Raw genomic sequence first — 27253 nt, forward strand, 5'->3', positions numbered from 1 at the left:
ATGCTTTAAATTTACAAATTAGGGTAGATTATCACGTCTTAATAATGATGTTATTCAGTTTTTTTCTCAGCTCAATGTTGTTGTCACTCTATTATCTCCCTGGGTGATGACATACATAATCATGATTTCAGCCATTATTTCTCATAGTTACTGATGACTGCTAAATCTTTATAACTACCCCAGTGCTCTTCCAAGCTACAGCCTATATGTTGAACTAAGTATAACTGCCTATCCTTGTGACTTTCTCATTTCCACCCAGATGTCTTATAGGTACCTCACACTCATGACATTAAAAAATAAGCTTAGTATCCCCCACATACATTCACATTAAATAATGAAATCAAATCCATTTCCAACTTCCTGAATTTCTTCTTTTTCATCCAGGTTGATTGATTCAAAAGAATTCTAATACCCTTGACTCTATCATCACTGTTGTCCCCAAAACATTTGCTCAGGATTAATATCCTATTGATTCTGCCTTAATTTCTTTCAAATCCATCTAATTCTTTCTATCTTCATTTACCATCCATTTTGTTAAACATTCTTCTGAGTAATTTCAAGGTCCATGTAGATGACTCATCCAACACTCTGGCCTGTTATCTCCTCAACTCCAATGTCCTTCACCTCTACTTTACATCAGCACTTAGCCATAGCCTTCATCTCATCATCTGATTTTTTTCTGACCCTGTGTTAAAATTAAACCACACTCACCATTTCAACTCCCACTTACCCCAATTTCTCGTTAGCCCACGTCAGTATAGCTTCTTTCCCTACCAGTTTATCAAAATCACAACTGATTCCCCCATAGCTTTATCCAATGGAAAATTTTTCATTTTAGTTCTCTGAAGTAGAATTCCTGGTTTTGATCCTATCAGCTTACACACTTTTTCCTCACACTCACTTTCCAGTCAGTACCTTCATTAAAAACTGGTTCTCTTCTGGGACTCATCATTATTGTTAGAAATTTGTTTGCCCAATGAGAGAGAGAGAGAGAGAGAGAGAGAGAGAGAGAGAGAGCTCCCATCCACTGCTTCACTCCTCAAATACCCACAATGACCCCTGGCTGGGGCTGAAGCCAGGAGCCAGGTAGTCAATAATCCAGGTTTCCCAAATAAGTGGCAGGAAGCCACTTACCTGAGCCATGACCACTGCCTCCCAGCCTCCACTTCACCAGGAAGCTGGAATCAGGAGCCACAGCCAGGAATTTAACTCTGGTACTCAGATATGGGACTTAGCCAGTTAACCAGCATCTTAACCACTAAGCACAGTGCTCACACTCAATCTTAAGGTTTTTACTATTTCATTTAATACACTCTTTTGACTGACTTTTTTCATTCCTAAGCCTTAAATTTCTACATAAATGTTGATGCGCCACACACATAGTTCTTCAGAGCATACCTTTCTCCTGAGCTCCAGATCTTTATTTCTCCCACATGAGTGGCAAAGATCCAAGTACTTGAGCTGTCACCTGCAGACTCCCAGGGTGCACATTAGCAAGAAACTGGATCAGAAGAAACGTCAGGACTCAAACCCAGGCACTCCAATATGGAATGCAGGTGTCCTAAGTGGCATCTTAACTGCTACACTAAATAACTTCCTCTACCTGCTTATCTTCTACACTCCCTTTTAGCTAGCTATATACCTCTTTCCCATCCTGCAGGTCAATGGTTTTTTCCAAGTGTAGCTTCTGAACAAGCAGCAAAAGCATTACCTAGAAACATGATTGAACTAGCAAATTTTTTAGCCTCACAGCATACCTACTGAATCAGATTTTGGAAGTTGATCCCAATAATCTGTGTTATCACAAGACTTCTAGGTGATTCTTATTCATGTAAAGTTTGAAAGCAGCTTATTTAAACCTCAGTTGAAATGTCATCTACTCTGGGATGACACTTAATCTAATGTTTATTCAAGCACATTAGATTAAGTACCTCCCTCTACACCTCCATACTGCACTGTAAAAACTCATATTTAACCCTTATCACAGTACATTATATTTGCCTGTTTACTTGTCTCTATCACAACAGTACAAATTCTTTAAGTGATTGCATCCATGATGTTTAAAGTTTTTCCTATCATCTGTATGTCTCCAGTATTTATGCAATGAATTAATGGAAGAGAATGTGGCTACAAAGATGGTCACTCTACATTTAATATTAGGGACTTAGTATGTTTTTGGGATTAGAGCTTAGTTTGTACTAAGGTGACAAAAACTATAGTATATGTGATTGAGGTTAAGGACCAGTCTGTGGTCTGCGACAGGTTTGGAGCTCAGACTATAGCCAAGAGTATGTTATTAGAGACCTGAATCAGAATACTAGCCAAAACAAAACAACAGCCTATTGTAGGATTGAGAGAATGAGTATTTCATAAAGACAAACTCAGGTTGTGACTTGTATTGATTATTATTCCTATTTTCAATCTTTAAGAGCAAAATGTATTTAAGGAGCAAGAAGAGGTGCTTCTTACCTTTGGTCCCTTCAATAAATGTTCCTACTTACCAGGCTCAGCAGCTTGTGGCCAGCCACTACTAGATTCTAGCACTCCATTGGCGTGTACAGAATAGGGGCGGCTAGCATTATTCTTGAACACTACAGTCAGGATATCACCAACCTCTCCTCTGATAAGTGGACCTAATATTTAAAAAGAAGAAAAAAATCTCATTAGTGGAATAGTGGAAAAGAACTAAAGAAAGTGACATGCACAATAGCTCTGTAGAATTAGGTGTTTGCCCTGAGAAAGAATCTTTCTGAGACTGGAAATCATGGCTTACTCCACATTGAGATTCAGGAACGTTTAAACTGACATTGCTACCTAGCAGATAAGGATGCTTCATGTTAGGATTACACCTCCAATTACTCTCGCATTTCCACCCCAATCCTCTATCATAGCCAAAGGCTATAGAGAATCTGGTCTCCATGGAATTACTGATGGTAAGCAGCAGGAGTTTGGAAAATAATGCAAAATATCTGAACCAACGGAAGGAAGACCTTTCTCTCTCTCTCTCTCTCTCTCTCTCTCTCTCTGTCTAACTCTGCCTGTCAAAAAAAAAAAAACCTAAAAAAACTTGAATCACATGAGAATTCATGATACCCCCTTAAGTGCTGATTTTTATCATTACTTTATATAATATGACCATATTCATAGTTATAACATAAGGAAATATTGAGAAAGAGGAGGACTTCCTAATGTGGCCTAGCTGCCCCAAGAGCAGCACAAGCTTTCAAAAATTAATAAGGAAGTAGAATTCCCTTACCTAAGATTCCCAGGTGCTCTTCTGTTCCAGTCCTTGGCCGAGGGACCCTGAATGTTCCATCAGTGTATTCTCTGAATACAGCTTTCTTGTATCTGGAACCCAGGAGTCCATCCTTGTTGCTTAGGAAAACGTGCCCATAACTACAGAAATCCAAAGACAGATATGAGCGCCTGGCCCTCAACTCCTCATTTTCAGATTTGGGGAAGCTATGTGAGAGCCATCTTCATTTCACAGATAGAAGAAAGGTTCCTATTCCTTATAGTGTCAGATTCTCCAGCATACTGACTACACAACCATCATTAAATAAGGTAGATTTCAGTATCTATGCATGTTCCTTTTTTGCCATAATGTGAATAGGAATTTGTAATTCAATTAATATGACAGGAGCACTGGGCTAAGAACCTCTGGGACATATCTTTAACCTTAATGATGTCTTAGATGGAATTAGTTTAACAAAAGGATAGGATTCAACGTGACAGAAGAGTATTAATTGCTACTGTTGAAAATAAAGGGTGGGAAAAGAGAGAGAGAAAAAATGGAATATTATAGATTTTACCTTGTTGAGATGCTTTCCAGCTTACAAAGGGCCTCAGTATTCATTTCATCACTTGACATTCCCAACAGTTCTATGAAGTAGCTAGGTCCCAGAGGTTCCATTAGTGAACCAAAGATGACAGAAATGATCTACAGTGACATTGTCAGCCAGAAAGGGAGCCAGAACTTAGATTCAAGCCTGCTGCTCATTTCCTCCCTCTTTCTCTAGTTGTGTTTTTCACCTATACCACATCACTTTAAAGATGAGTAAACCAAGGCTCAGAGAAGAGAAGCCACATTTCCTAGTTCGCAGAGCAAGTGAGAAAGATTTCAACAACCAACATAAAACGTAGAATTCACAAAGGGCAGTGAGCAACAAAACAAAACAAACGAACAAAAAAACCTTAGTGGAGAGGCCAGCGCTGTGGCAGAGTAGGCTAAGCCTTGGTCTGCAGTGCTGGCATCCCATGTGAGCACTGGTTCATGTCCTGGCTGCTTCTCTTCCAATCTAGGTCTCTGTTATGGCCTGGGAAGGCAATGGAAGATGGCCCAAGTTCTTGGGCTCCTGCACCCACGTGGGAGACCTGGAAGAGGCTCCTGGCACCTGGCTTTGGATCAGCACAGCTCCAGCCATTACAGCCATTTCTGTCTCTCTGTCTCTCCCTCTCTCTGTCAGTAAATCTACCTCTCAAATAAATAAATAAATCTTAAAAAAAAAACCTTAGTTGAAGCTGCTAATCTATACTTCAGTTTCCATTCTCTTCTTCCTTTTTAACAATAAAATTACCTGAGCTGAGAATATGGTTGACTAATAAGACTGTATTTCTAAGATGCTCTTTCAGCTGTATACAGCCATATGAATAAAGTCAGGACAATGAGGTATGAGAAAAAGTGATGCAAACAACTTCCACGTCATCTCCTTACAGACATTGCTGCTTACACTGGGCTTCTTCTTCCCTTTTTGATATCTGAAAATGGCTACAACTAGAATAGATAACGTGCTCCCAGAGATGAAAGCAAGAGTATTGTGAGTAACATAGTTCACCTACCAGCCCTGGTTTATTCATACCTCTACTATCAAGTGAGCAATCAATAGAGTTTTATCTTATTTAAACCACTGTGGATTGGACATTTTCTGTTTAGTCTGTCCTTTATGACTACAATGTCATTTTTTCAATGGATAGATGGGCTTAAAGCATTTAGTCCCTTGAGTAAATTCTATTGAAATTTAAGTTCCAGGACAAGTACTTCTAAGTAGAAGGAAGGCAAACATTATAAGGATATGAGAAGGTCTTTAATTTTAGCCTCACCTTATATCAATGAAGAAGTAGTTGGTTTAAATTCAGAAGATCTTCAGTCTAGTCTCTGCACTCAAATCTGTTATCAGAGGCCAGAGCTGTAGCACAGTAGGTTAGGCATCTGCCTGCAGTGCCTGCATCCCATATGGGTGCCGGTTCAAGACCTGGCTGCTCCTCTTTTGATCCAGCTCTCTGCTATGGCCTGAGAAAGCAGTGAAAGATGGCCCAAGGCCTTGGGCCCCTACACCCACTTGGGAGACCCGGAAGAAGCTCCTGGCTCCTGGCTTCGGATCTGCCAATTCCAGCCATTGTGGCCATTTGGGGAGTGAACCAGAAGATGGAAGACCTCTCACTGCCTCTCTGTAACTCTGCCTTTCATAAATAAATAAATAAAATCTTACTTTAAAAAATCTGTTATCCTATTACATGACTTTGAACACATACTTCCTTATATCGGAGTTTCAGCATCTTCATCTGTAAAATCATTCTTTGAAAGTGTGATACACTCTTTTATAAACACTTACCTCTCGTTTTCAGACTGGTTGTGCCATTCCAGTTCCCAGCTCCTGTCAGGGCAATAATCCCACTCCACCTCCTCTGCCATAATGTAGTAGATTCTTGCAGCTTGGTAGCGTTGGCGAGGCTTAGATTGGTGGCCAGGACACTGGGAGACATTATAGATTGCCATCATCCCTGCTTCTCGATGGTTGGCTGCCTGGCAGTAAATCTCAAACGTTCCTAAAGGAAGAACAGAAAGTAAAATCTGACTCACAATACCTCTAGGCAGTGCCTGGAAATTCCTATATCTTCCCAGTATACTGTTTACAGCGAGTAGTCACAGATAAAGTTCTTTTACACTTTAAATAAGAGAACATTAAATATTCATCGAGAATAATGAGCACAGGGGTTAAGAGTTATACTGTCAGGGCTGGCACTGTGGCGTAGAAGGTAAAAGCTGCCACCTGCAGTGTCGGTATCCCATTTGGGCACCGATTCTAGTCCCAGCTGCAACTCTTGCAATCCAGCTTTCTGCTGTGGCCTGGGAAAGGAGTAGAAGATGGCCCAGGTCCTTGGGTCCCTGCACCTGTGTGGGAGACCTGCAAGAGGCTCCTGGCTCCTGGCTCCTGGTTTCGGATTGGCGCAGCTCCGGCTGCTGCCGCCAGTTAGGGAGTGAACCAGTGGATTGAAGATCTCTCTCTCTCTCTCTCCTCCCTCTCCTCTTTCTGTGTAACTCTGGCTTTCAAATAAACAAATAAATCTCAAAATTAAAATTAAATCATTTAAAATTATCTTTGCTACTCAGATAACCAATTCTTCCCTGTTTGGCCAGGATTTTCCTAGTTTTCCACTGAAAATTCCATATTCCTGGAAAATATTCAGTTCTTAGAAAACTGGGATAATTAGTTACACTATAACTTATTACCTCTGCACCCTTTTGACAATCTCTAAATCTCTGGGTGTTTCTGTTCTGTCATCAGTAGAATGAAGACCGTTTCACTTACCTAGTTTGGTTGCTTTTTTTTTTTCTTTTTTATTATTATTATTTTTTTTTTTGACAGGCAGAGTGGACAGTGAGAGAGAGACAGAGAGAAAGGTCTTCCTTTTTGCCGTTGGTTCACCCTCCATTGGCCGCCGCGGTAGGAGTGCTGCGGCCGGCGCACCGCGCTGATCCGAAGCCAGGAGCCAGGTGCTTCTCCTGGTCTCCCATGGGGTGCAGGGCCCAAGCATTTGGGCCATCCTCCACTGCACTCCCTGGCCACAGCAGAGAGCTGGCCTGGAAGAGGGGCAACCGGGACAGGATCGGTGCCCCGACCGGGACTAGAACCCAGTGTGCCGGCGCCGCAAGGCGGAGGATTAGCCTAGTGAGCTGCAGCGCCGGCCTAGTTTGGTTGTTTTAGAATGAAACATAATAATGTGTGTAAAGCTTGTAGCACAGTATATAGTAAATGTTCAGTAAATGAAGATATTAAGTAAGTAAACGAAGCTGTAAAAGACACTAATCCAAGGAAGGAATTGACTAATTGTGCCTCTTTGTGTGTTAAAGTAGATTAACAAGAAAGAACTTCCTGATCAGGGGCATGTTTATACCAAGGTCTTCCTTCCCTGTTTTTTTTTTTTTAAATGAATGTTCAGATATCATTCTTGAATCTCTGTGTTGTGGGGCAGCTTGGATCTAATCTTAAGTTTGGGTTTCTATGCCAAGGAAATTCATACACAGAGAATACTGATCAAAAGGAGCTAATTTTCATACAACTTACGCTCATTGTTCCCTTATATTGGTATCTACTGCCTGTTCCATTATTACAAACTTCATCCTAATTTTCAGTCTTCTATGAGAAAGCCCCAAACCCAGTTCCACACCACAGACATTGTTCCAAATTCAAGTAGCACTCCAATTAAATCTACAATGAGGAGGACTTCAAAAAGTTAAAGGAAAATGGATTTTAGGAAAAAACTATGAATGGATCTATTTTTTGTACCAAAATAAATTTCTTTTAATGTCATTTTCCATGAACTTTTTGAAGTTCCCTCATATCTCATTGTTATCCTCTTTCTGGAATGTATCTGCCTACCCTACTCCCAAGTATTTGTGAAAGCTCACTCATTTCCCAACTTCAGTTCATATTTTATTTCTCCCAAAAAGCCCTCTCTAACTTCTCTGGCCCAAGTTGACACAATATTCTTGGCCTCTCTATTCTAATGCATTTTACACCTAAACCAGTTAGTTAAGGACTAGTGCTCTGCTTTTTAAAAATAATCCCTTAGGGGCTGGCACTGTGGCGTAGTGGATAAAACTGCTGTCTGCAGTGTTGGCATCCCATGTGGGTGCTGGTTTAATTCCCTGCTGCTCCACTTCCAATCCAGCTCTCTGCTAATGCACCTGAGAAAGCAGTAGAAGATGGCCCAAGTCCATGGTCCAAATCCTTGGACACTCACATGGGAGATCTGGAAGAAGATCCTGGATCTTGGCTTCAGATCTGCCCAGCTCCAACTATTGGGGCCATTGGGGGAGTGAACCAGCAGATGGAAGATCTCTCTCTCTCTCTCTCTCTTTCTCTGTAACTCTGCCTTTCAAATAAATAAATAAATAAATCTTGTTTATAGACATCTTGAAATAAGGAATCCATTCTTTTCTCTCCATATCTTATTTCCCAATTCTTTTCTCTTACCCTCTCATTTATTCCATTAGTAAATTACATTATAGCTATCCTTTCATTTCTACCACCACTTGGCTAGTTCAAGCTACTATCCCCTCTTACCTGGAAAACTGTAATGGACTACATTATCTGCATATAATCCATGGATCTCTTTAACAAATATAATCCAAAGCATATTGCTCATTTGCTTTATTTTTTTAAATATTTATTTTTTTATTTGAAAAGCAGAGTGGTGAGAAAGGGAGGGAGAGAGAGAGAGAGAGAGAGAGAGAGAGAGATTGTCCATCCACTGTCTTACTCCCCAAATGGCCACAATGGCTGGAGTTGTTCTAGGCCAAAGCCAGGAGCCCAGAGCTTCTTCTGCATCTGCCATGTGGGTGCAAAGTCTCAAGCACTTGGGTCATCTTTTGCTGTCTTCTGAGGCACATTAGCAAGAAGATAGATCAGAAGTGGAGAGAGGGAGAGGCAGGTGGGATGGGGGTGGGGTGGGGTGCGGTGGGGTGGGTAGGGGAAAGAACCACTATATTCCTAAAGTTGTATCTATGAAAAAATGTATTCATTAAATAAAAACTAAAAAAAAGAAGTGAACCAGCCAGGACTCAAACCAGCACCTATGTGGGATTCCAGTGTCATAGGTGGTAGCTTAACATGCTATGCCACAACACCAGCCCCACTACTTTGCTTTAAATATTCCACTCATACTTAGAATAAATCTGAAGTCCTAACTATGGTCCATAAGTCTCTACATAATATGACCCTTCTCAAGCTTTATCACCTTATATCATGTCAGTCCTCTTCTAGATCCCTATACTCCAAACATATTCACTTTCTTTCCGAGCCTTGAACAAGCCACACTTGATTCACCTTAGAGAATTGACATTTGATGATCCCACACCCTCTAATGTTTGGTTCAGCAACTCAAATCCCTCCATTTTCCTCATTATTTAGGAATTAAATAACATATTTTCAAAGAGGTCTTCCTTGAACATACTCTCTAAAGTAACATCTCCACCATTTTTTTTTTCAAGTCACTATATTTTATTTCCTTCATGAGATGTATCATTGTCTGAAATTATTCTACTTAACTCTTTATTGAGGCTATCCCCTGAGAGCAAAGACCATTTCTGTCTTGTGTATCTCTCCACCCTATTGTTAGGACACTCAGATATGCAATAAATATGAGAGTACTTCAAAAAAATTGGATAAATGTAGTATTAAAGGATAAGTTTATTTTTGTATAAAAATTTTGAAATTCATACATAAATTTTTCATAATATAAATTTCCATGAGGTTTTTTGAGAATATGCACAGATTTCAAAACTTTCTGCACCAAAATAAACTTATCTTATGATTCCACTTTCCCAGAAACTTTTAGAAGAACTCTTACATGTATTGAGTGAATTGTGTGTACGAAACAGTTATTGTATATACCATCCAAAAGTCTGAGTTAGGATCTGGAGTGAAAAAAAAGTATGATGATCACTTGAGGAGACAGAACAGGTGGAAGACACTCTGAGAGAGATACATGTGACCTTAAGATAGCCATATCACCTGAATTTTCTCATATGGACATTGTTGTCCAAGCTACCTCTTTGTTTAAACTCTTTTGACCTTGGCTTCTGAATCTCCTCCTATCTTTTTGAGCAATTCTTTACTTTTTCTTTACTCCTTCCTACCTCTTAAACACTAATTTTGGCCCCACATTTTCTTTCCTATCATTCTACATGCTACTGGGCTTGCATTATGAGAATACCCAAAACTCCCTCTCTGGCCCCGGATTCTCCTCCAGGCTTGAGATTTCTACCCACAAATTCCTTCTGTGAAAGCGCCATCACTAGATATCACCAAACATGTTTAGCTTAACATGTTCCCCAATTAATACATTTTATCCAAACCTTATTTCCTTGCCTTTGTTTCTTATTTGCTAATTTGTATAATGATACTGCCATCCATCTAATGCACAAGCTAGAAACTTAAGACATCCTTTCTTCCTCATCAGCTCCTCAAAATGCCCTGCCATTTCTCTCGAAATATCTCTAAATTCTGATCTTCTCTCCATCTCCATTGTCCCCACACGTTGGCAAGCTTCCATCATTTATTTCAAGAGCCTTCTTCTGTACCTCTGGTTTTGTTTCCTTCTGAATCAGAACCATTATCCAAAATATCCCCAGTAAATTTACAAAACTGAAAATCACATCCTTTTACTCATTCTTTTAATAAAAGAAAATCTTTCATAGCTTCCCATAACCTAGGAAACAAATCATAACTCTTTAACAAGTCCCTTCCTCTCTTTCTAACTGGATCCTTAGCCATCTTCTATCTCCTTTAAATCTTACATTTTGATATTCCTCAACAGGGGTGCTATTAATAATTTGAATGGGATTATTTTTAATTACATAGGACTGTCCTACATATTGCAGAAAGTTTTAGCCTGCTTGACTCTTACCCTCTAATGCCAGTATCATCCCCTTCACACCTTCTGCCAGTGTAACAACTAAATGTAGCTCCACATTTCTAAGTATATGTTAGAGGACTATCTCCAATCAAGAACCACTGAATCAAATTAGTCTGTTCAAACTTCTCTTAAAAAGAGGAGAGGTTTCTTCAAAATGATTACTTAGCTACTTATTTATTTGAGAGGCAGGCAGAGATAGATAGCGTGATAGAGACAAAAAGACAGATAGAATGCTCCCATCCACTAGTTCACTCCACAAATGCCTGCAATGGCAAACTGGGATGAGCCAAAACTGAGAACCAGAAGCTCAATCCGGGTCTCCCGTATGGGCAGTAGGAACCCATTTACTTGAACCCTCACTGCTACCTCCTATGGTCTGTGTCGATAGGAAGCTAGAATCAGGCAACAGGGTTGAGAATAAAATCCAGACACTCTAATGTGGGATATGGGTGTATTAACAGGCATCTTAACCACCAAGATAAATAACCAATCTGACAAAGAATTTTAAAGATCTAGAAATGAAAACATAAAAAAGACCAAGAGTAACCTTTCAAACTTATTCTTATAAATCCATTCTCCCTCTCTTCTTCCAGCCTACCCATAAGAATGTTTTTAAATCATCTACAGCCACCCTCATTGGGCCTCAGTATGGTACAAAAAATTTATCTAGAGTGAGCTTTAAGAAGACATATAGATCTGTCTAGGAAAACTGGACAGTTTTTTAGGAAGGAGATTAAATCTAAGATTTGGCTTTGGAGCTAACTAAAGTGTAGGTTTTTGTTTTTGTTTTTGTTTTTTCAAAATAAGAACTTTCAAACCTCCACCTCACTGCAAGCAATTGATTCTCTCACTAAATTTTACTCCATTAACTGATGATTCTAATTGGATTACAATAAATCTCCTTAATCAAGAAAATATGCCAGGTAAATGGACAGAAACAGGGATCCGAGAAATCTGGGGACACCAGTTTTGTATCATGTGCTTGTTAAATTCAGGACCAGGCAGAGGTTATTAAATAAACAAGAGACTTGCTTAGTTTAAGAATTGGTTCTCTAAATATTAATGGAATTTATACAACTAATATTAAGTTTCATAAGAACTAGGTGGAACTGACAGATTTTTCTTACAAACATTATTGCCACCTACTGGCTGGAAAAAGAAGACACCCTAGGGACTAAATAAAAATACTGCTGCATTATGAAATATCAAAAAAATATGAAATATAAAGAAATGCTGTTGTCAAATTTCTGCATGAAATAAAAATAATGAGTGTGAGAATAATCTAGCCATGAAGAATGGTAGTGAATAAGATAGAGTTACACAGAAAATTAATGAAAAGACCTGCACTGGACCTCCTGTGTTCTGATTTCTAGGCTGATACTGTTAGAGTATTTCTCTCTCACACAATATAAGTGAGAGAGTTTGCAGAAATTCTCACAGAATATAAGAGGTGAAGTGTTATTATAGGTACATCTCTTCCACTTGCCTCCCAGTGTGATGATTGTATCTATAAAATACCTATGTGGTCAACAGGCTATGTGATCAAGTCCATCCTCTGCCATATAAGACCTTCATCCCAATGTTCTCTTGTAGTGCTAGAATATATCTTCTTCAGCTTTCTAATTCTGCTCTTTTCAAACAACCAGAACATGGAGAATATATTGAAGAGGGAAAAGACAAAAGTATCTTTGGAAATTTCCTAGCCCTCTTTACATGCCTCTTCTTTTTACTTCACCAGTCCTCCCTCCTCCTATCTCTACCCTCAACCCCACATGCATCAAAGCCTCTGAGCCCAAGGCCAGCTGCTAATGCACTTACCAGTGTTGTCGGGCTGCATGATGGCCATAACAAAGGTGTGAGGAAAGAGCATGGCTGCACCCTTTCTCATTCCCTGAAGCTGCACAGTGTTGCCCTGGAACACGACCCCATGCACGTCAGTCTCTGTGCCCAGGCCGAGCAGGTGCCAGGCCACAGTGTCACCCTTGCACATGTCCAGCCTGGGCAGGTTAGAGAACAGAAACCCATTAATAGCTGGAAAACAAAAACACAAAACAAAATGGTGAGATGAGACCAGACTATTTCAGCACCTTCCAGCAGTATGGCATCAGCTCTATACTGGGATTGCCCACAACTTGAAAGTCAGGAGTCATTCTGAACTCTGCCTTTTTCTCTAAGCCAGTTCAGTTCCACCCATGGAGATCTGGCTTTAGAATGAGAATCTAGTTAGCCTTTTTGGCCTCATCTATTGACCTTCCTCCACCATCTTCCATATTCTTGCAATATTGAACTACTCTCCACTATCACAATTCCTACACACCTACACACACACACACACACACACAATACCAATCTCTCCCATTCCCACTATCTTGGAACTCTCCTCCCTTTATTTCTGAGGCACTGAATTTACCAATTCTCTTACAACATCTCTGATTGTTCCTTCTCTATCTTGTTCTCATTCTCTACCTCTCTATAAAGTGTTAGGTTTCCCCAAAGTTCCATGCTCACTTCTCAGAATGTCTCCTCCTGTTCCTCTTTACTGTTACTGATTCTGGACCTTAACCTCTCTTGCCTTAATTACTACAATAGCCTCTTCCCTGGTACACCTACATGTAGTCTGCCCTCCTATACCCTCCAACCCCCACCCACACACATGCTATCACCCTGTGATCTCTAATTTTCTCTGCATTCCCAAGGCTTTAAACATCTTAGATGCTTAGAAAACATCAGTTGAATTTTTGTATGCCATTCCCTCTACCTGAAATAATCTTTCCTTCAAATCTCTCTCTATGGAAACCTACTACTCATCTCCCATGTCCCAGCTTTAGTATCACCTCCTGAGTGAAACAGAGTCATCACTATCTCTGATTTCCGTGGAACTTGCCCTGCAAAACTTTGCAATATCGCCTATCTATAGAGTCCAATAAATTTCCTACAAATATGTCTCCCTCACTAGATTGACCTACCAGGAAGATTTATCTATCTATCTATGTGACTGTTTAGGCACTCACCATGTTGCCTGATACCAATTAGGTACTCAGTTAACCGAAAGTGGAATGAACTTAAGAGATTGCATTACTTTTTTCCAGTTGATGGAACTAACTGGTGATAACAACTAAAAGATGGAGTCAAAAGAAAGCATACTTATTTGTATCCTCCCTCCTCCCTCACCTTCCACACTTCCCCAATACAATTGTACTTCAAAAAATTGTGTTAGATGGAATTAAAATATGAGTATATTTTGATGGAAAATTGTTCATAAAACATGAAAAATTTATGTTATTAAAAATTTACATGGATTTTAAACAAAATTTACACTAAAATTAACTCAAATTTTGGGGCTTGTGTTGTGGCACAGCAAGTTAAGTCACCATCCTGCCCCACTGGCATCCCTATAAGTATGAATGCCGGTTGTTGTCCAGGCAGTCCATTTCTGGTCCAGCTCCCGACTAATGCACCTGGGAAGGCAGCAGAAGATGGTCTTAGTGCTTGGGCCCCTGCAACCCATGTAGGAGACCCAAATGGAGTTCCAGGCTCCTGGCTTTTGTCTGGCCCAGCCTGGGCCATTGCAGTCATTTGCTGACTGAACCAGCCAAGGAAAGATTCTCTCTCTCTCTCTCTCTCTCTCTCTCTCTCTCTCTCTCCCTCCCTTCCTCCCTTCCCCTTCCTCCTTTCCTCTCTCTCTCTCTCTCCTTTTCTCTCTGTAACTCTGCCTTTCAAATAAATAAATAAATCTATATAAAAAATAAACTCATACTTTTAGTTTCATTTTTCCACAAAGTTTTGAAGTCTTCTCATGCAAGAAAACCTGCTTGAAGCTGACCAGGCCTAATGCTTTCGCATCCACTGAAATCAATTTAATGAGTCACCCTATTTGATAATCCTCTTGGATGCAGATGAGAGCATTGCTAACCCTCTGATTCTACTTCCCCTGCCTGTAATGTCTTGATTGCAAACCTATTTAGTCTTCAGGCTCTAACTCAAGAACTCCCTTTTCCAAGAATCCTTTATTTTGATTGTCCTCCATTAATGTTCTCCTCATCTGAATTTAAAAGCTGTTCCACATAATTTGACACTTAATTATAGTCTGTCTTGGATTGTTCTGTAATTGTTTCATGGGTATTATTATTCTCATCTCATCAAAAATTGCTAGGAGCTCTTTGCAAACTGGGACCAAGTCTTCCCATTCATTCACTTGCCGCCCACAGACCCACCTACCCATTCATTTGGTAGCTCACTAATCCAATTAACATTTACTATGTGTTGCACAGGGTAGAGGATACAGAGATAAGAAACATACAAAACTCACCTTTAGGGAAACTACACTCTAACAAAAGAGTATATGGAACATGCTATTAAAATGGTCTGACTGAAATGCGATGGTAGTTAATAAGAGGGCGTCATCACCCTGGCTTGGGTGATAAGAAATGGTTATTTGGAGGAGGTAGCATTTCAGCAGAGACATAGAGAATGGGCAGACTTCCCACAGGCTCAGTGCAAAGACATTAGGAGGGCATTTCAAGTGTAGGACACTGAAGTGGAAAAAAAATCAGCAAAGTAAAAGGTATGCTCATAGAAAAATAAGCGCACTTAGCTGGAATATGGGGTGCAGGAGCACAAGTAGTGGAAGATTAGACTGGAAAGGGTATCAGCTTAGAGTTCATACTCTGTGGTAGAATTGTGCACAATCCACATCTCACAGTACTTCCTCCCAGTGTCCCCCATACAGTGTAACACATGACAGCACAATGAAGGTGCTAAGACAGATCTGTCATTTTTGCTTGAATCCCTCAATATAACTTGTCTCTTGGACAAAGCTGTGGTTTCATAGATTGGTCATGATCATAGTTAGGTTTAGGTTTTACTTGAGATATCTCAGTTGTAGCCCAGGGTAAAAGTACTCTCCATACCATGCATCTGATTGGAGTCTTCAAAGCCCTTGACATCTTCGGAGACCAGTCGGGAATCCAACATAGCAGCTGCTTGATTGGTGTTGCTGTACCAGCTCTTGTTCTCATCAAACACAGTAAAGAGGAGAAATAATTCTTTATCTATCCCTTTCTTCATATCCAGTAGAAGAAAGAACAGGGATAAAGAACAAATGTGTCAGGAGTTGTGTAGTTGCAAATGGAAGGATCTCTGATGCTCCTCACCTCCTTTTGTAGACTCAGAGCCATGCCCATACTTCCTGCTCAGAGCTGCAGTTGTTGCTAAGCAATTTTCCCCCAGGTAACCTCAAGTTGTAGGAGAAGGCGGTTACACTCAAAGGAGAGGACTGGAAGGGAGGAATATATGGAATGGGGCAGGGGAAAAGCACAGGATGAGAAAAGAACAGAATTGCTCTTGTTGCTGCTGCTGTTGCTGTTGTTACTGCTAGTATTTACTGAATGCTTACTATTTGCCAGACAATATGCTAAGCACTTTATATTTATTGACTAGTTCCACTGATCCTCACAGAAACCCAAGTTACTTCCTTCCATGTGAACCCTCTTTACAGATGAAGAAACTGAGGCAAAGATAAATCAAGTAACTTGCCCAATGCTACACCAGTAGAAACAGTGGGAGATAAGCAAATACTAAAGGGGACTTAGAGATTAGGAGCAAGCATTAGTGGCTATGGGGGTGGGGAAGGAAGAGAGGCACTGAGGGAGAGATGGTGATGGGAGGCTTTGAACTAAAATGGAACAGAGCCTAAGGAAAATGTGTATTAGTAAGTAAAAAATGAAACGCAAGAGAGCATGAAGTCACCACCTATTAATTTATAATGCAGTAATTTGGCTATTTTTTCCTATTTCTTCACCTCTAGAACACAGTCTTACACTTAATCCTGTTTAGGAATGCAGTTTCCTCATCCTCTCAGCAGCTTTCCTAGCCAGGCACCCAACAATACCTGCTTGCCATCTGTACCCAAGGCACCAGCCTTGCACACCAGCAGGGGGCCCACCAGGCCAGAATTTGTATCTCTAATGGGATTCGCTGCGGAGAAGTACATCCAGGTAAGACAGGCAGGATCCTGAGCCGTGGGACCAGCATGAGGGGGAACTGCCCAGCGATATGTTACTTTCTCAAAGGGTTTGGCCACCAAACCAGGGTGGGATGAGCCTGCAGCGAAAACACAGCCATCATTACTCACATTGGCTAGAGTTAATATAGTCAGCACCAAACAGTGGGATAGAGATGGTAAACTTCAGAGGCAGTTTGTAGCATCATTGGCAACAGCAATGTGGAGTACTGAATATTGGTCTAAGACTCAGGATGCTAGAGTTTGCCACCTATTTTGGCCACTACTTTATGAACTGAGGCACTTTATACTTCCCTAGATTTCAAAGATGTGTCTATAGCCTTTTAAAATTTCACTAGTAAGGAAGACACGTAATAAACACTGAAAAGCATTTTCAATCTAGAGTAAAAAAATAACGAGGTTGGTTGAGGGTGTTTGCCTACAAAATTGTCATTTCGAAAAAAATTTAAAATATTGCCCTGGTGCCAGTTAGGTTGTGAAAAAAGAGGCCCTCTCTAGTAATGTTGGCAGAACTTGAAATTGATGAGACTGCAAATTTCTCCAAAGAACAATTTGCATGTAGGTACCAAAACTGTCAATGTGTATACCCTCTGAAACAGAAACTTCATATATTAACAATATATTCTGATGAAAGAATCATAAAAGTGTGCAAACAACCATATACAAGGAAATTTGTAATATAGCTTACAACAGGGGAAAATCATTGTGGATGGGTTTAACTTATCATTCCTTATTCACTATTTCTTCCTAACTTTTCAGGTTTTCAAACATACTGAAAACTTTGAAGAGTGCAATGATCGTCGCCCTACCACTTAGGGTCAAATGTTAACATTTTTCCATCTTTAGCTACAACTATTTTTATGTACATCTACACATACATGCATGCACACAAAGTTATTCATTGCTTGCTTTTGATGATCATTTTGCAAGTAAAACTCAGGCATCATGACATTTTACACCTGAATAGATCAGCAAGCATCTCCTATCTTGCTACCATACCATTAGCACACCTCAGAAAATTTCCTAATATCATCTGATATCTAGTCTATATGACAAATTTCCCAATTATCTCCAAAATGTTTCATGAAGTATGTTATAACCAGATGAATCAAGATTTCTCAGCTTGCACTTAGTTGTCATGTCTCTAATATTACCCAATGGCATTGACTTCTTGAAGAAGTTGCCTTCTAGATTTGTCTGCAACTTTGCCTTTACACTCAGAATTTATTTAATAATTCGGCTTAATATATGTTAACAGTCTTAGAGAAAACAAGAACTCAATTACTCAATAATATCACTTCTAGAATGCTCTCATAAGATACAAATTTAAAGTGCAGGCTAGAATGCATGCTTTCATTCACTGCAACCTGATTTGTAGTATTCAAAAAATGCTTTAGCAACCAACATGCTTCTGGCATTGTGGTCTATAAGCCACAACCTGCAATGCTGGCATCCCATATCAGAGCAACAATTCGAGTCCCAGCAGCTCTATTTCCAATGCAGCTCCCTGCTAATGTGCCTGGGAAAGCAGCAGAAGTAATGAGCCACTGTCATCCATGTGGAAGACCCACATGGAGTTCCACACTCCTGGCTTTGGCCTTGTCCAGTCCAAGCTACTGCAGGCATTTGGGGAGTGAACCAGCAGATGGAATCAATCTCTCTCTCTCTCTCTCTCTCTCTCTCTCTCTCTCTTTCTCTCTCTCTCTCTCTCTGTAACTCTGCTTTTCAAACAAATGAATCTTCTTTAAAAAAAAAAAGAAAAAACAACATGTCTAAACAACAGAGGATAAGATGAATAAATTATGTCAACTACATGTGATAAAAATGTTTATAACAATGCAAAAGAAAACAGACAAGGGGCCGGCGCCATGGCTCACTTGGTTAATCCTCTGCCTGCAGTGCCAGCATCCCATATGGGCACTGGGTTCTAGTCCCGGTTGCTCCTCTTCCAGTCCAGCTCTCTGCTGTGGCCCGGGAGGGCAGTGGAGGATGGCCCAAGTGCTTGGGCCCCTGCACCCGCATGGGAGACCAGGAAGAAGTACCTGGCTCCTGGCTTCGGATCGGCGCAGCGCCAGCTGTGGCAGCCATTTGGGAAATGAACCAATGGAAGGAAGACCTTTCTCTCTGTCTCTCTCTCACTGTCTATAACTCTGTCAAATAAATGAAATTAAAAATAAATTTTAAAAAAAGAAAACAGACAAAATATAATGGTAGGATGCAAAACTGTATAAACAAGTTCATATCTACAAATTCATACATCTTATAAGCATAAAAATGTTAAAAGGTGGGGCTGGCACTGTGGCATAGCAGGTAAAAACACCGCCTACAGTGCCAGCATCCCATATGAGTGCAGGTTCAAGTCCCGGCTGCTCCACTTCCAATCCAGATCTCTGCTATGGCCTGGGAAAGCAGTAGAAGATGGCCCAAGTCCTTGGGCCCCTGCACCCTTGTGGGAGACCCGGAAGAAGCTCCTGGCTCCTGGCTTCAGATTGGCACAGCTCCAGCCCTTGTGGCCAATTGGAGAGTGAACCAGCAGATGGAAGACTTCTCTCTCTGTCACTCCTTCTCTCTCTAACTCTAAATATCAAATAAATAAATAAAGCTTAAAAAATAATTTAAAATGTTAAAACATAATCAAAATGTATATGATAATTTATCTATAAATTGTGTTTTTTATAATTTCCATTTTTTTATAATCAGAATACACTTAAATATATCCTAATTCTTTTAAATATTTATTTAGGGGCCTGCTCTGTGACACAGGGGGTTAATGCCCTGGCCTGAAGTGCTGGCATCCCATATGGATGCCAGTCCAAGACCTGGCTGCTCCACTTCTTTTTTTTTTTAACTTTTATTTAATGAATATAAATTTCCAGTGTACAGCTTATGGATTACAATGGCTTCCCCCTCCCATAACTTCCCTCCCACCCGCAACCCTCCCCTCTCCCGCTCCTTCTCCCCTTCCATTCACATCAAGATTCATTTTCAATTCTCTTTATATACAGAAGATCAATTTAGTATAAAGATTTCAACAGTTTGCACCCACATAGAAACACAAAGTGAAACATACTGTTGGAGTACTAGTTATAGCATTAAATCAAAATGTACAGTACATTAAGGACAGAGATCCCACATGAGGAGCAAGTGCACAGTGGCTCCTGTTGTTGACCCAACAAATTGACACTCTAGTTTATGGCGCCAGTAACCACCCTAGGCTGTGGTAATGAGCTGCCAAGGCTCTGGAAGCCTTCCAAGTTTGCCGACTCTGATCATATTTAGACAAGGTCATAAAAGACAGAGTGAGGATAGTAACCAATGATCCTAAGAGTGGCATTTACCAGGTCTGAAAAATTATACAGCATTAAGTGGGGAAGAGGACCATCAGTACACACAGGTTGGGAGTAGAGCCATTGGTGGTAGAATACAGGTTATGATTACGAAGGAATGAGGCCCAAGTGCGCTAGACAGGGTCATTATTAGAGGAGCTAAGAAAGGTGCTGTCTAAGCTACAAGTAAGTTTTCTGATTGAGAGGCAAATAGAACCTGACAGAAGGGGCTTGATAATAATCTGGTGGGCTTTAGGCCTTGTAAATTCAGAGGCCCAGACCTATCTATCTCTTCACATGGGGTATATCCTAAGGGAGGTGTGAACCTCCTAGGGGAAGGCACTCTGTTGACTTTCATTACTTGGCTGGCCTGGGAAGGAGAGCTGGCCAGGTAAAGGCAGGGGGCATCTCTAACAAGAAATTTACAGTTCTGCCTGCAATGTTGCTGACCCTACTTGACCATACCCTCAGCTGCAGTGGTCACTTTGGAAGTTGGGCTGAGTGAAGGGCCTTTCAGCTTAGAGCCAATAAGATCTGTGGCTCTGACCTGGGCATCCTTCGACTCCAGGGCAGGTCCATGTCCAGTGATCCAACTTTTGGCAGAGCTGCCAGGGCTCTTCACAAGCTGACTTCTGCTGAAGCCCAGGCTTACCACATTGAAAGCCACTGCAGTGGACTGGCCTGTTGGGTCTCCTTGAGGGCAGATCACTGTACAGATCAGCCATTAATAGGCCTGCCACCCATTGGCTGCTCCACTTCTGATCCAGCTCTCTGCTATGGCCTGGGAAAGCAGTAGAAGATGGCCCAAGCCCTTGGGACCCTGCACTCACATGAGACACCCGGAGGAAGCTCCTGGCTCCTGGCTTCGGATCAACGCAGCTCCAGCCATTGCAGCCAATTAGGGAGTGAACCATTGGATGGAAGACTTCTCTCTCTTTCTCTCTGCCTCTCCTCTCTCTATGTAACTCTGACTTTCCAATAAATAAATAAATCTTTAAAGAAATATTTATTTATTGGAAAGGCTGAGTTACAGAAAGGCAGAAGCAGAGAGAGAGAAGTCTTCCATCCACTGGTTCACTCCCCAAAGGTCCATGTGGCCAGAGCTGAGCTGACCCAAAGCCAGGAGCCAGGAGCTTCTTCCAGTCTCCCCCATGGGTGCAGGGGCTTAAGGACTTGGGCCACATTCTACTGCTTTCCCAGGCCAAAGCAGAGAGCTGGATTGGAAGCGGAGCAGCTGAGACTTGAATCAGTACCCATATGGGATGCTGGCACTGCAAGGTGGTGGCTTTGCCCGCTACACCACAGCGTCCTCCCCTAAAGTTTTCTCTAATTATTTCACCATCACATCGTTCATTCATTTTACAACATCCTCACCTGGTAATGAATTCTTCCTTCTTCCCTTTCCCCATCCCCTCATTTATCTCTCCTCTAGAGCTGCCACTTGCAGCCCACATTTGTTAGAAACCCTGCTGGCTCACCATCATTGTAAACAGTGCCCTCGTAGTCTTTCTCATAAAAGACCCCATGGGGCTGTATGCTGAATGGCTGGGAGGCACGGTTGTAGAAGACCACCTGGATAGTGTCACCCACTTCAGCCCGGATCACTGGCCCTGGAAAATGAGAAGGAGAGAAAAGGAGAATGAATATAGGGATGGTTAGGGAAAAAGCAAGCAGAAGGAGAGGGAGCAAAAGAAAGGGGAAGTAGAAGTTTAAAAGAGACCTCTTCTCTTTGCAATTGATAATAATAACCCCTTCTGAGTATATTGTAATATACAGTTGTAATAAAGTGCTTATCTCATTTTGATTTTCAAACATCATTCTAAAACACACAGGGCCTGGGTTATTATCTCCATTTTATAAATGAGGAAACTTCAGCTCAGGGAAGTGGAATTGACCTACCCAAATTCAAATAACTCATTAGTTGCAGAGCCATGGTCTAAAGCCAAGACCTTTTCTCACTTACTGTCAGGTCCAAGCCCATTTCCTCTAACTTTATTGTCCCAGCTCCTATATTTGTATATCTTGGTAGGATATCAACATGCCTCAATCATAAATTCTGAATAGCAAAAAGAATTATTATATCCTTTATCCAGGCACTGGGATAGACAGACTAACCACTACCCCTGGACTTTACTGTGCATTATTACCCACTACTTCTAATCTAGCTTGGTCCACCTTTAAGGGCAACCAAGATACCAAGACAACACCTTAGCCACCTATGCTGGCTCTAGGCTTAAAGCAGTTTCTAACTTAGTTTCTTACTCAATTTCCACACCTAAAACTACAGCTCTGCTCAATGACTGGGGACCTATGCTGAATCATAACCAATGATAACTCCTCCATATTCACCACATTTGCTCTTTCCTAATATGGATTTCTCCTCCTTGTGTCTACCTAACCAGATGATGTAGATCCTATTGTCTATTTTCAGATCTAGAACCAGCTGGCATACACTCATTCCCAGAATACGGGCCATTGTGTTACTTTCATTTTCAAAGTTTTATCTCCCCTGTTCTATTTTATTATCTAATTCTAGCAAGTGAGTAAACCACATATATTTCTGCTGTTATACTCTTTTAACACTGTGTTTTGTACCTTCAACAGACATTCTCCCATATCCAATTCTATCCTGGTTCTGCATTCCTCACTATAGCAAACATGTCTGTATGTCATAGCTATCTGCTCCTGGCTCCAGAATCTCAAAAATCTAGATAGTCTGACCACTTTATATAGCCTTTTGGAAATATCCCTAGAGAAGTAATTCTAAAAATGTGATCCTTCCAATAGTGGTACTGAAAGATGTTATATTCACTGCCCCCCCTCCAAAAAAAAGAGGTATGAGAAATGCTACATGGTCTACCCTCATCTTGGAGAATTATGATGACCAAAAGTGTGCTCAAGGCTTTTAAAAGTCCTGCAGCACAGAATACTATTTGACTATGCTTTATAGTCTTTTTAAAATGCACTCAGATGTATAACCTTTTTTCCATAAAAAGACTCATTGCTTGGAACTCACTTTGGGAAATGTTGGTCTACCATGTGCCCCTCAGCCATCCTCAGTCTCCAGTTTCTAAGTCCTCCTCACTTATATGGCTCTTATTAATGAATGTCATAAGTTAAAGATTTCTTACCCAGGATTCCAAGGTACTCATCTTCCAGCTGCACCTTCTCCTGGAATGTCTCATCTTGGAAGGCTTCATACCGAACTTTCCAGTAAGTTCCTCCAATTCGGCTGGAGCTTTTCTGAAAGAACTTATCTGAACCACTGGCACATAAGGATGGAAATGTCATGTAATATCATTCAGCAATAAATAGACTCACATCCCAAATCTCATCACGTTATGGATCTTTATAATTAGGAAGGACCTCAGAGATCATCCAAGCTAACTCCCACCAGTTGACAACATAAGTAGTTGATATACAACTTCTGCTCGAGCCTTTCCAAAGACAGGGTACTCATTTTCAGAGGACTCAATCCCTCTTACCATTAGAAAGCTTTAATTACTGGAGTTATTCTTTGTAGTAAGCTAAAATATTCTTGCTTTAAAGTTCCAGACACTGGGACTACTTCTCTACAGAGTTACATAATCTACATCTGTCCTTAATCATTCTCAGGTATTCAGAATCCGTTTTCTCTCCTTCATCAAGAATAGCCTTTCATACCATAGTGAAAGCCCACTACATTGTCCAGCCTGGTTGGAGATCATAGAAGCCATGCTGAGACTCATGCACTGACTTGCCGGAGTTCTCTGCAGATTGTCTCTTTTGTTTCTCACTGGAAGAATAAACATAATGGATGCCACAGAATCTTTCCCAATGCCTCTCCAAGCCAACTACCAAGATCCTCTTCTGTGAAAAACCTGGCACCATTGATTGCCTGAACAGTTACTATTAACCTAAGACCTAGCAACCAAGTAGGACATTGAACTCCTGCTCTACTTTGCTTACATCTTGGTCATGGATGAGAGAGGACAATTTTGAGAAATTCTTACTAAAGAATGGGCATAGAATGGCTACAAGGCCACTTGCTTCTCTTTGTCCTACATTTCTCAGAGTTCCTATTATACCTCTGCTCAAATGCCTCCTTCAGACTGGAAAAGAAAGGAAGGATCAAAGAACTAAATAATGAGCAAAATAGAGAAAAATCATTTTAAACTATGCAGGAACTAAAACCACCTAGGTTTTTCTTTCTGAACATGTCCACGAATTTTAGAAAAGCCAACCTCACACTCTGGACACTTTGCTGTGAAAATGACCTAACCCTACCCAAAGTTTCCTCTACCTGTAGCTTCCCCCAAAGCAAGCTCGCCAGGAGACAACAAGAGCTCAGCTAATAGTTACGTAATGTAAACCCAGCCAGACAATGATTGTAGCCCCAAAGTGAAAGGAAAGATTTCTGTAAAGGAGATAATAACTGTTTGGAGCTAGGCCGAGGAGTAGGGAGAAGGAGCCCTCTTAACTGCTTGCCTCTTACCTGCCTGGCTCTCTCAAACTCTTCCCAGTACTCCCATCATGCCCCATGGGTCCATAGTTCCATCGAATCTCATGGGCTTCGATGAAGTACTGACGAACTTTGCCTGTGAGCAGATCCACGGGAGGGGTCGTAGAGCAAGACTTGATCTTGTAGAGTGCCTGCATGCCATCTGCAGGAAGAATATCATGGCTACCCAATAGGATTTCTACTCAGATTAATTACCTTCTTCCTTCTCCTAGTGTTTCCCTTCCCACCCTTCACTAGTCTCTTTATCCCTGCCCCAAAGTGGGCCACTTTCTTTAACTTCTTAGCCTACTGGGAGAGCCAAGCCCGGGTGGAAATTTATGTATCTCCACCTGCTCAAGGAACCACTGGTTAATTTACCAGATCCTCATTCCTGCCTCTGCAAAAGACTGATATTATAGCAACATCACAGAGACTAAACTTGGGAATCCTGAGTTCAAACCTAGGCTTTATCTGCTATTCTCTAGGTCTTTAGGCAAATCACTTCTTCAAGCTGAGCTTCCTTCTTTTGTAAATAGGGAAGATATGAAATTCTACCTCAGGGTCAGCGCTGTGGCGTAGCGGGTAAAGCCATCAGTCTGCAGTGCCAGCATCCCATATGGGTGCTGGTTTGAGTCATGGTTGCTCCACTTCTGATCCAACACCCTGCTAATGTGCCTGGGAAAGCAGTAGAGGATGGCCAAAGTGCTTGGGCCCCTGCACCCATGTGGGAGGCTTGGAAGAAGCTCCTTGCCCCCAGCTTTTGTTTGGCCCAGCTGTGGTCATTGTGGCCATTTGGGGAGTGAACCAACAGATGGAAGACCTCTCTCTCTCTCTCTCTCTCTCTCTCTCTCTCTTTCTCTTTCTAACTCTACCTCTCAAATAAATAAGTAAATTTTTTAAAGAAAAGAAAAAAGAAAAATCTACCTCACAAAATTGGTGAAAGCATCAAATATAAAAGAGGGTTTAGGAGGGCTTAGTTATTTATAAACTAGTAAGCTCCCCCCCAAATGCAACACCTTTTAAACATGGAAATGAAGATTCAGACTTGAGACTTTCAGGGAAATGTATATTCTAAGTAACATTTTCAAATGTGGAAGATATTACATTGAGGCATAATAGTAATGGATGGCTCTGTCTTATATGCTCAGCAACTTATAGTAGAGGTCATTTGGCTACATTATCCCATTTAAGCCTCACAGCATCTCAAGGAGACTCAAAATGTATAAATTAGAAATATGAGGTATGAAGAATGAAGAGAAACAGATGTTTGTTTTTGTACAATATGTGTTATTTCCTATACTCTTTACTTATATTATCTCCACCAGTATTCACAGCAGATGGAGAAATCAAAGGGTCAGAAAGGCTAAGTAACATGCCCAAGACTGTAAATATAGTACGTGGTAGCATTAAGACAAACTCCAGCACTGACATTGTGGCATAGCGTGTAAAGCTGCCACCTGCGATACCAGCATACCAGTTCATGTCCCGGCTGCGTCACTTCCTGTCCAGCTCCCTGCTAATAGCTCGGGGAAAGCAGTAGAAAATGGCCCAAGTGCTTGGGTTCCTAAAACCACGTAGGAGACCTGGATGAAGCCCCTGTCTCTTGGCTTCAGCTTGACCCAGTGTTGGTCATTTCAGTCATTTGGGGAGTGAAGCAGTGGGTAGAAGAAAAACTCTCCCCTCCCCTGTCTCTCTGTGTGTGCATCTCCCTCTCTCTTTTTCTCTGTAACTCTGACTCTCAAAACAAATAAATAATTCTTTAATTAAAAAAGGCTTAAATTCCCATGTTCATTTTTTCCTTATTTCCACTATCTTGGTCACATCATCCCCTTACTTTTTAAGATTCAAAATCATAATATCTTTCAGAAACTTCATTACATCTTTATGAGTTAGGTATCATTATTTCCATCCTCAGATGAGGAAACTTAAATTCAGGTAGTTGACATGACTCACCAAAAGTAGCTAAGCACGTGGTGAAAACAGAATTTGAATCCAGGTTTATGAGACTCTAAGGTATGTGCTTGTTTTACTACAAACTACATACCTAACCCCAATGCGTATGCATACTCTATTACCATAGGCACCTTTAGGGTTGAGGACAGATGCTAGGTGGGAGAGAACATGTCACTGTCTCTTACTGGATCAGAACCACCATGCAAGACCCATTATCATGCTCATCAATATCTCAGCACATATTCAAATCCACTTTCACATTCTCACCTAATACTTCCCTGATAAGCTTCTAATTTATAATATTTCCAATCATTCTAGAAAGTTAGAACTGAAGGGAATTTGTGATACTATTTAGATCGACTCTTTCATTTTACATGCCAAGCAAATGAGGCCTGGAAATGGGAAAGGACTTGCCCATACTCATGTGGTAAGCTTTTCACAGAGCAGAAGCTATAAACACAATCCTCTGAATTACTTATCTAATGCTCTCTACTGCCTCACATGTTCTTCCTCCCTTGTGATGTTCCTCGATGCACTGGGCCATGACTTTAAACCATTCTCCCTCTAAGGAAAAAAAAAAAACTTTCCTTCCCTACTCCTGTCAGCTCACAATTAGAGTGTCACTACTTACCCACAATACTCCATGATTCTCTGCAGATACTGTATTCTCCTTTAACTCATATCCCCTTCACTCTGTTTTCAATAAACTTAAAATAACTCTATAACTTAATTCCTTAGAAGTTTGAGCAACATATGGCTGGCTTTGTGATA

General features: G+C 40.9%; 1 protein-coding gene across 6 annotated transcripts in view; it reads right to left on the minus strand.

The window, feature by feature from the left end:
• Positions 1-27253, minus strand: part of HEPH (hephaestin) — a 77623-nt gene that overhangs the window by 42293 nt on the left and 8077 nt on the right. For 2 of the 6 annotated variants that reach the window (XM_062183492.1, XM_062183495.1), the window contains exons 6-14: positions 24524-24692; positions 23181-23314; positions 21528-21659; positions 16592-16803; positions 15612-15762; positions 12520-12732; positions 5613-5826; positions 3257-3396; positions 2502-2633 (exon numbers count right to left, since the gene is read on the minus strand). In XM_062183492.1, coding sequence (XP_062039476.1) covers positions 2502-2633; positions 3257-3396; positions 5613-5826; positions 12520-12732; positions 15612-15762; positions 16592-16803; positions 21528-21659; positions 23181-23314; positions 24524-24692 — 1497 coding nt within the window. The remainder of the gene's footprint in view (positions 1-2501; positions 2634-3256; positions 3397-5612; positions 5827-12519; positions 12733-15611; positions 15763-16591; positions 16804-21527; positions 21660-23180; positions 23315-24523; positions 24693-27253) is intronic. The other 4 variants (XM_062183497.1, XM_062183496.1, XM_062183493.1 and 1 more) reach the window with 3 other exon arrangements.

This window comes from Lepus europaeus, chromosome X (assembly GCF_033115175.1).
Source record: "Lepus europaeus isolate LE1 chromosome X, mLepTim1.pri, whole genome shotgun sequence".
NCBI lineage: Eukaryota > Metazoa > Chordata > Mammalia > Lagomorpha > Leporidae > Lepus > Lepus europaeus.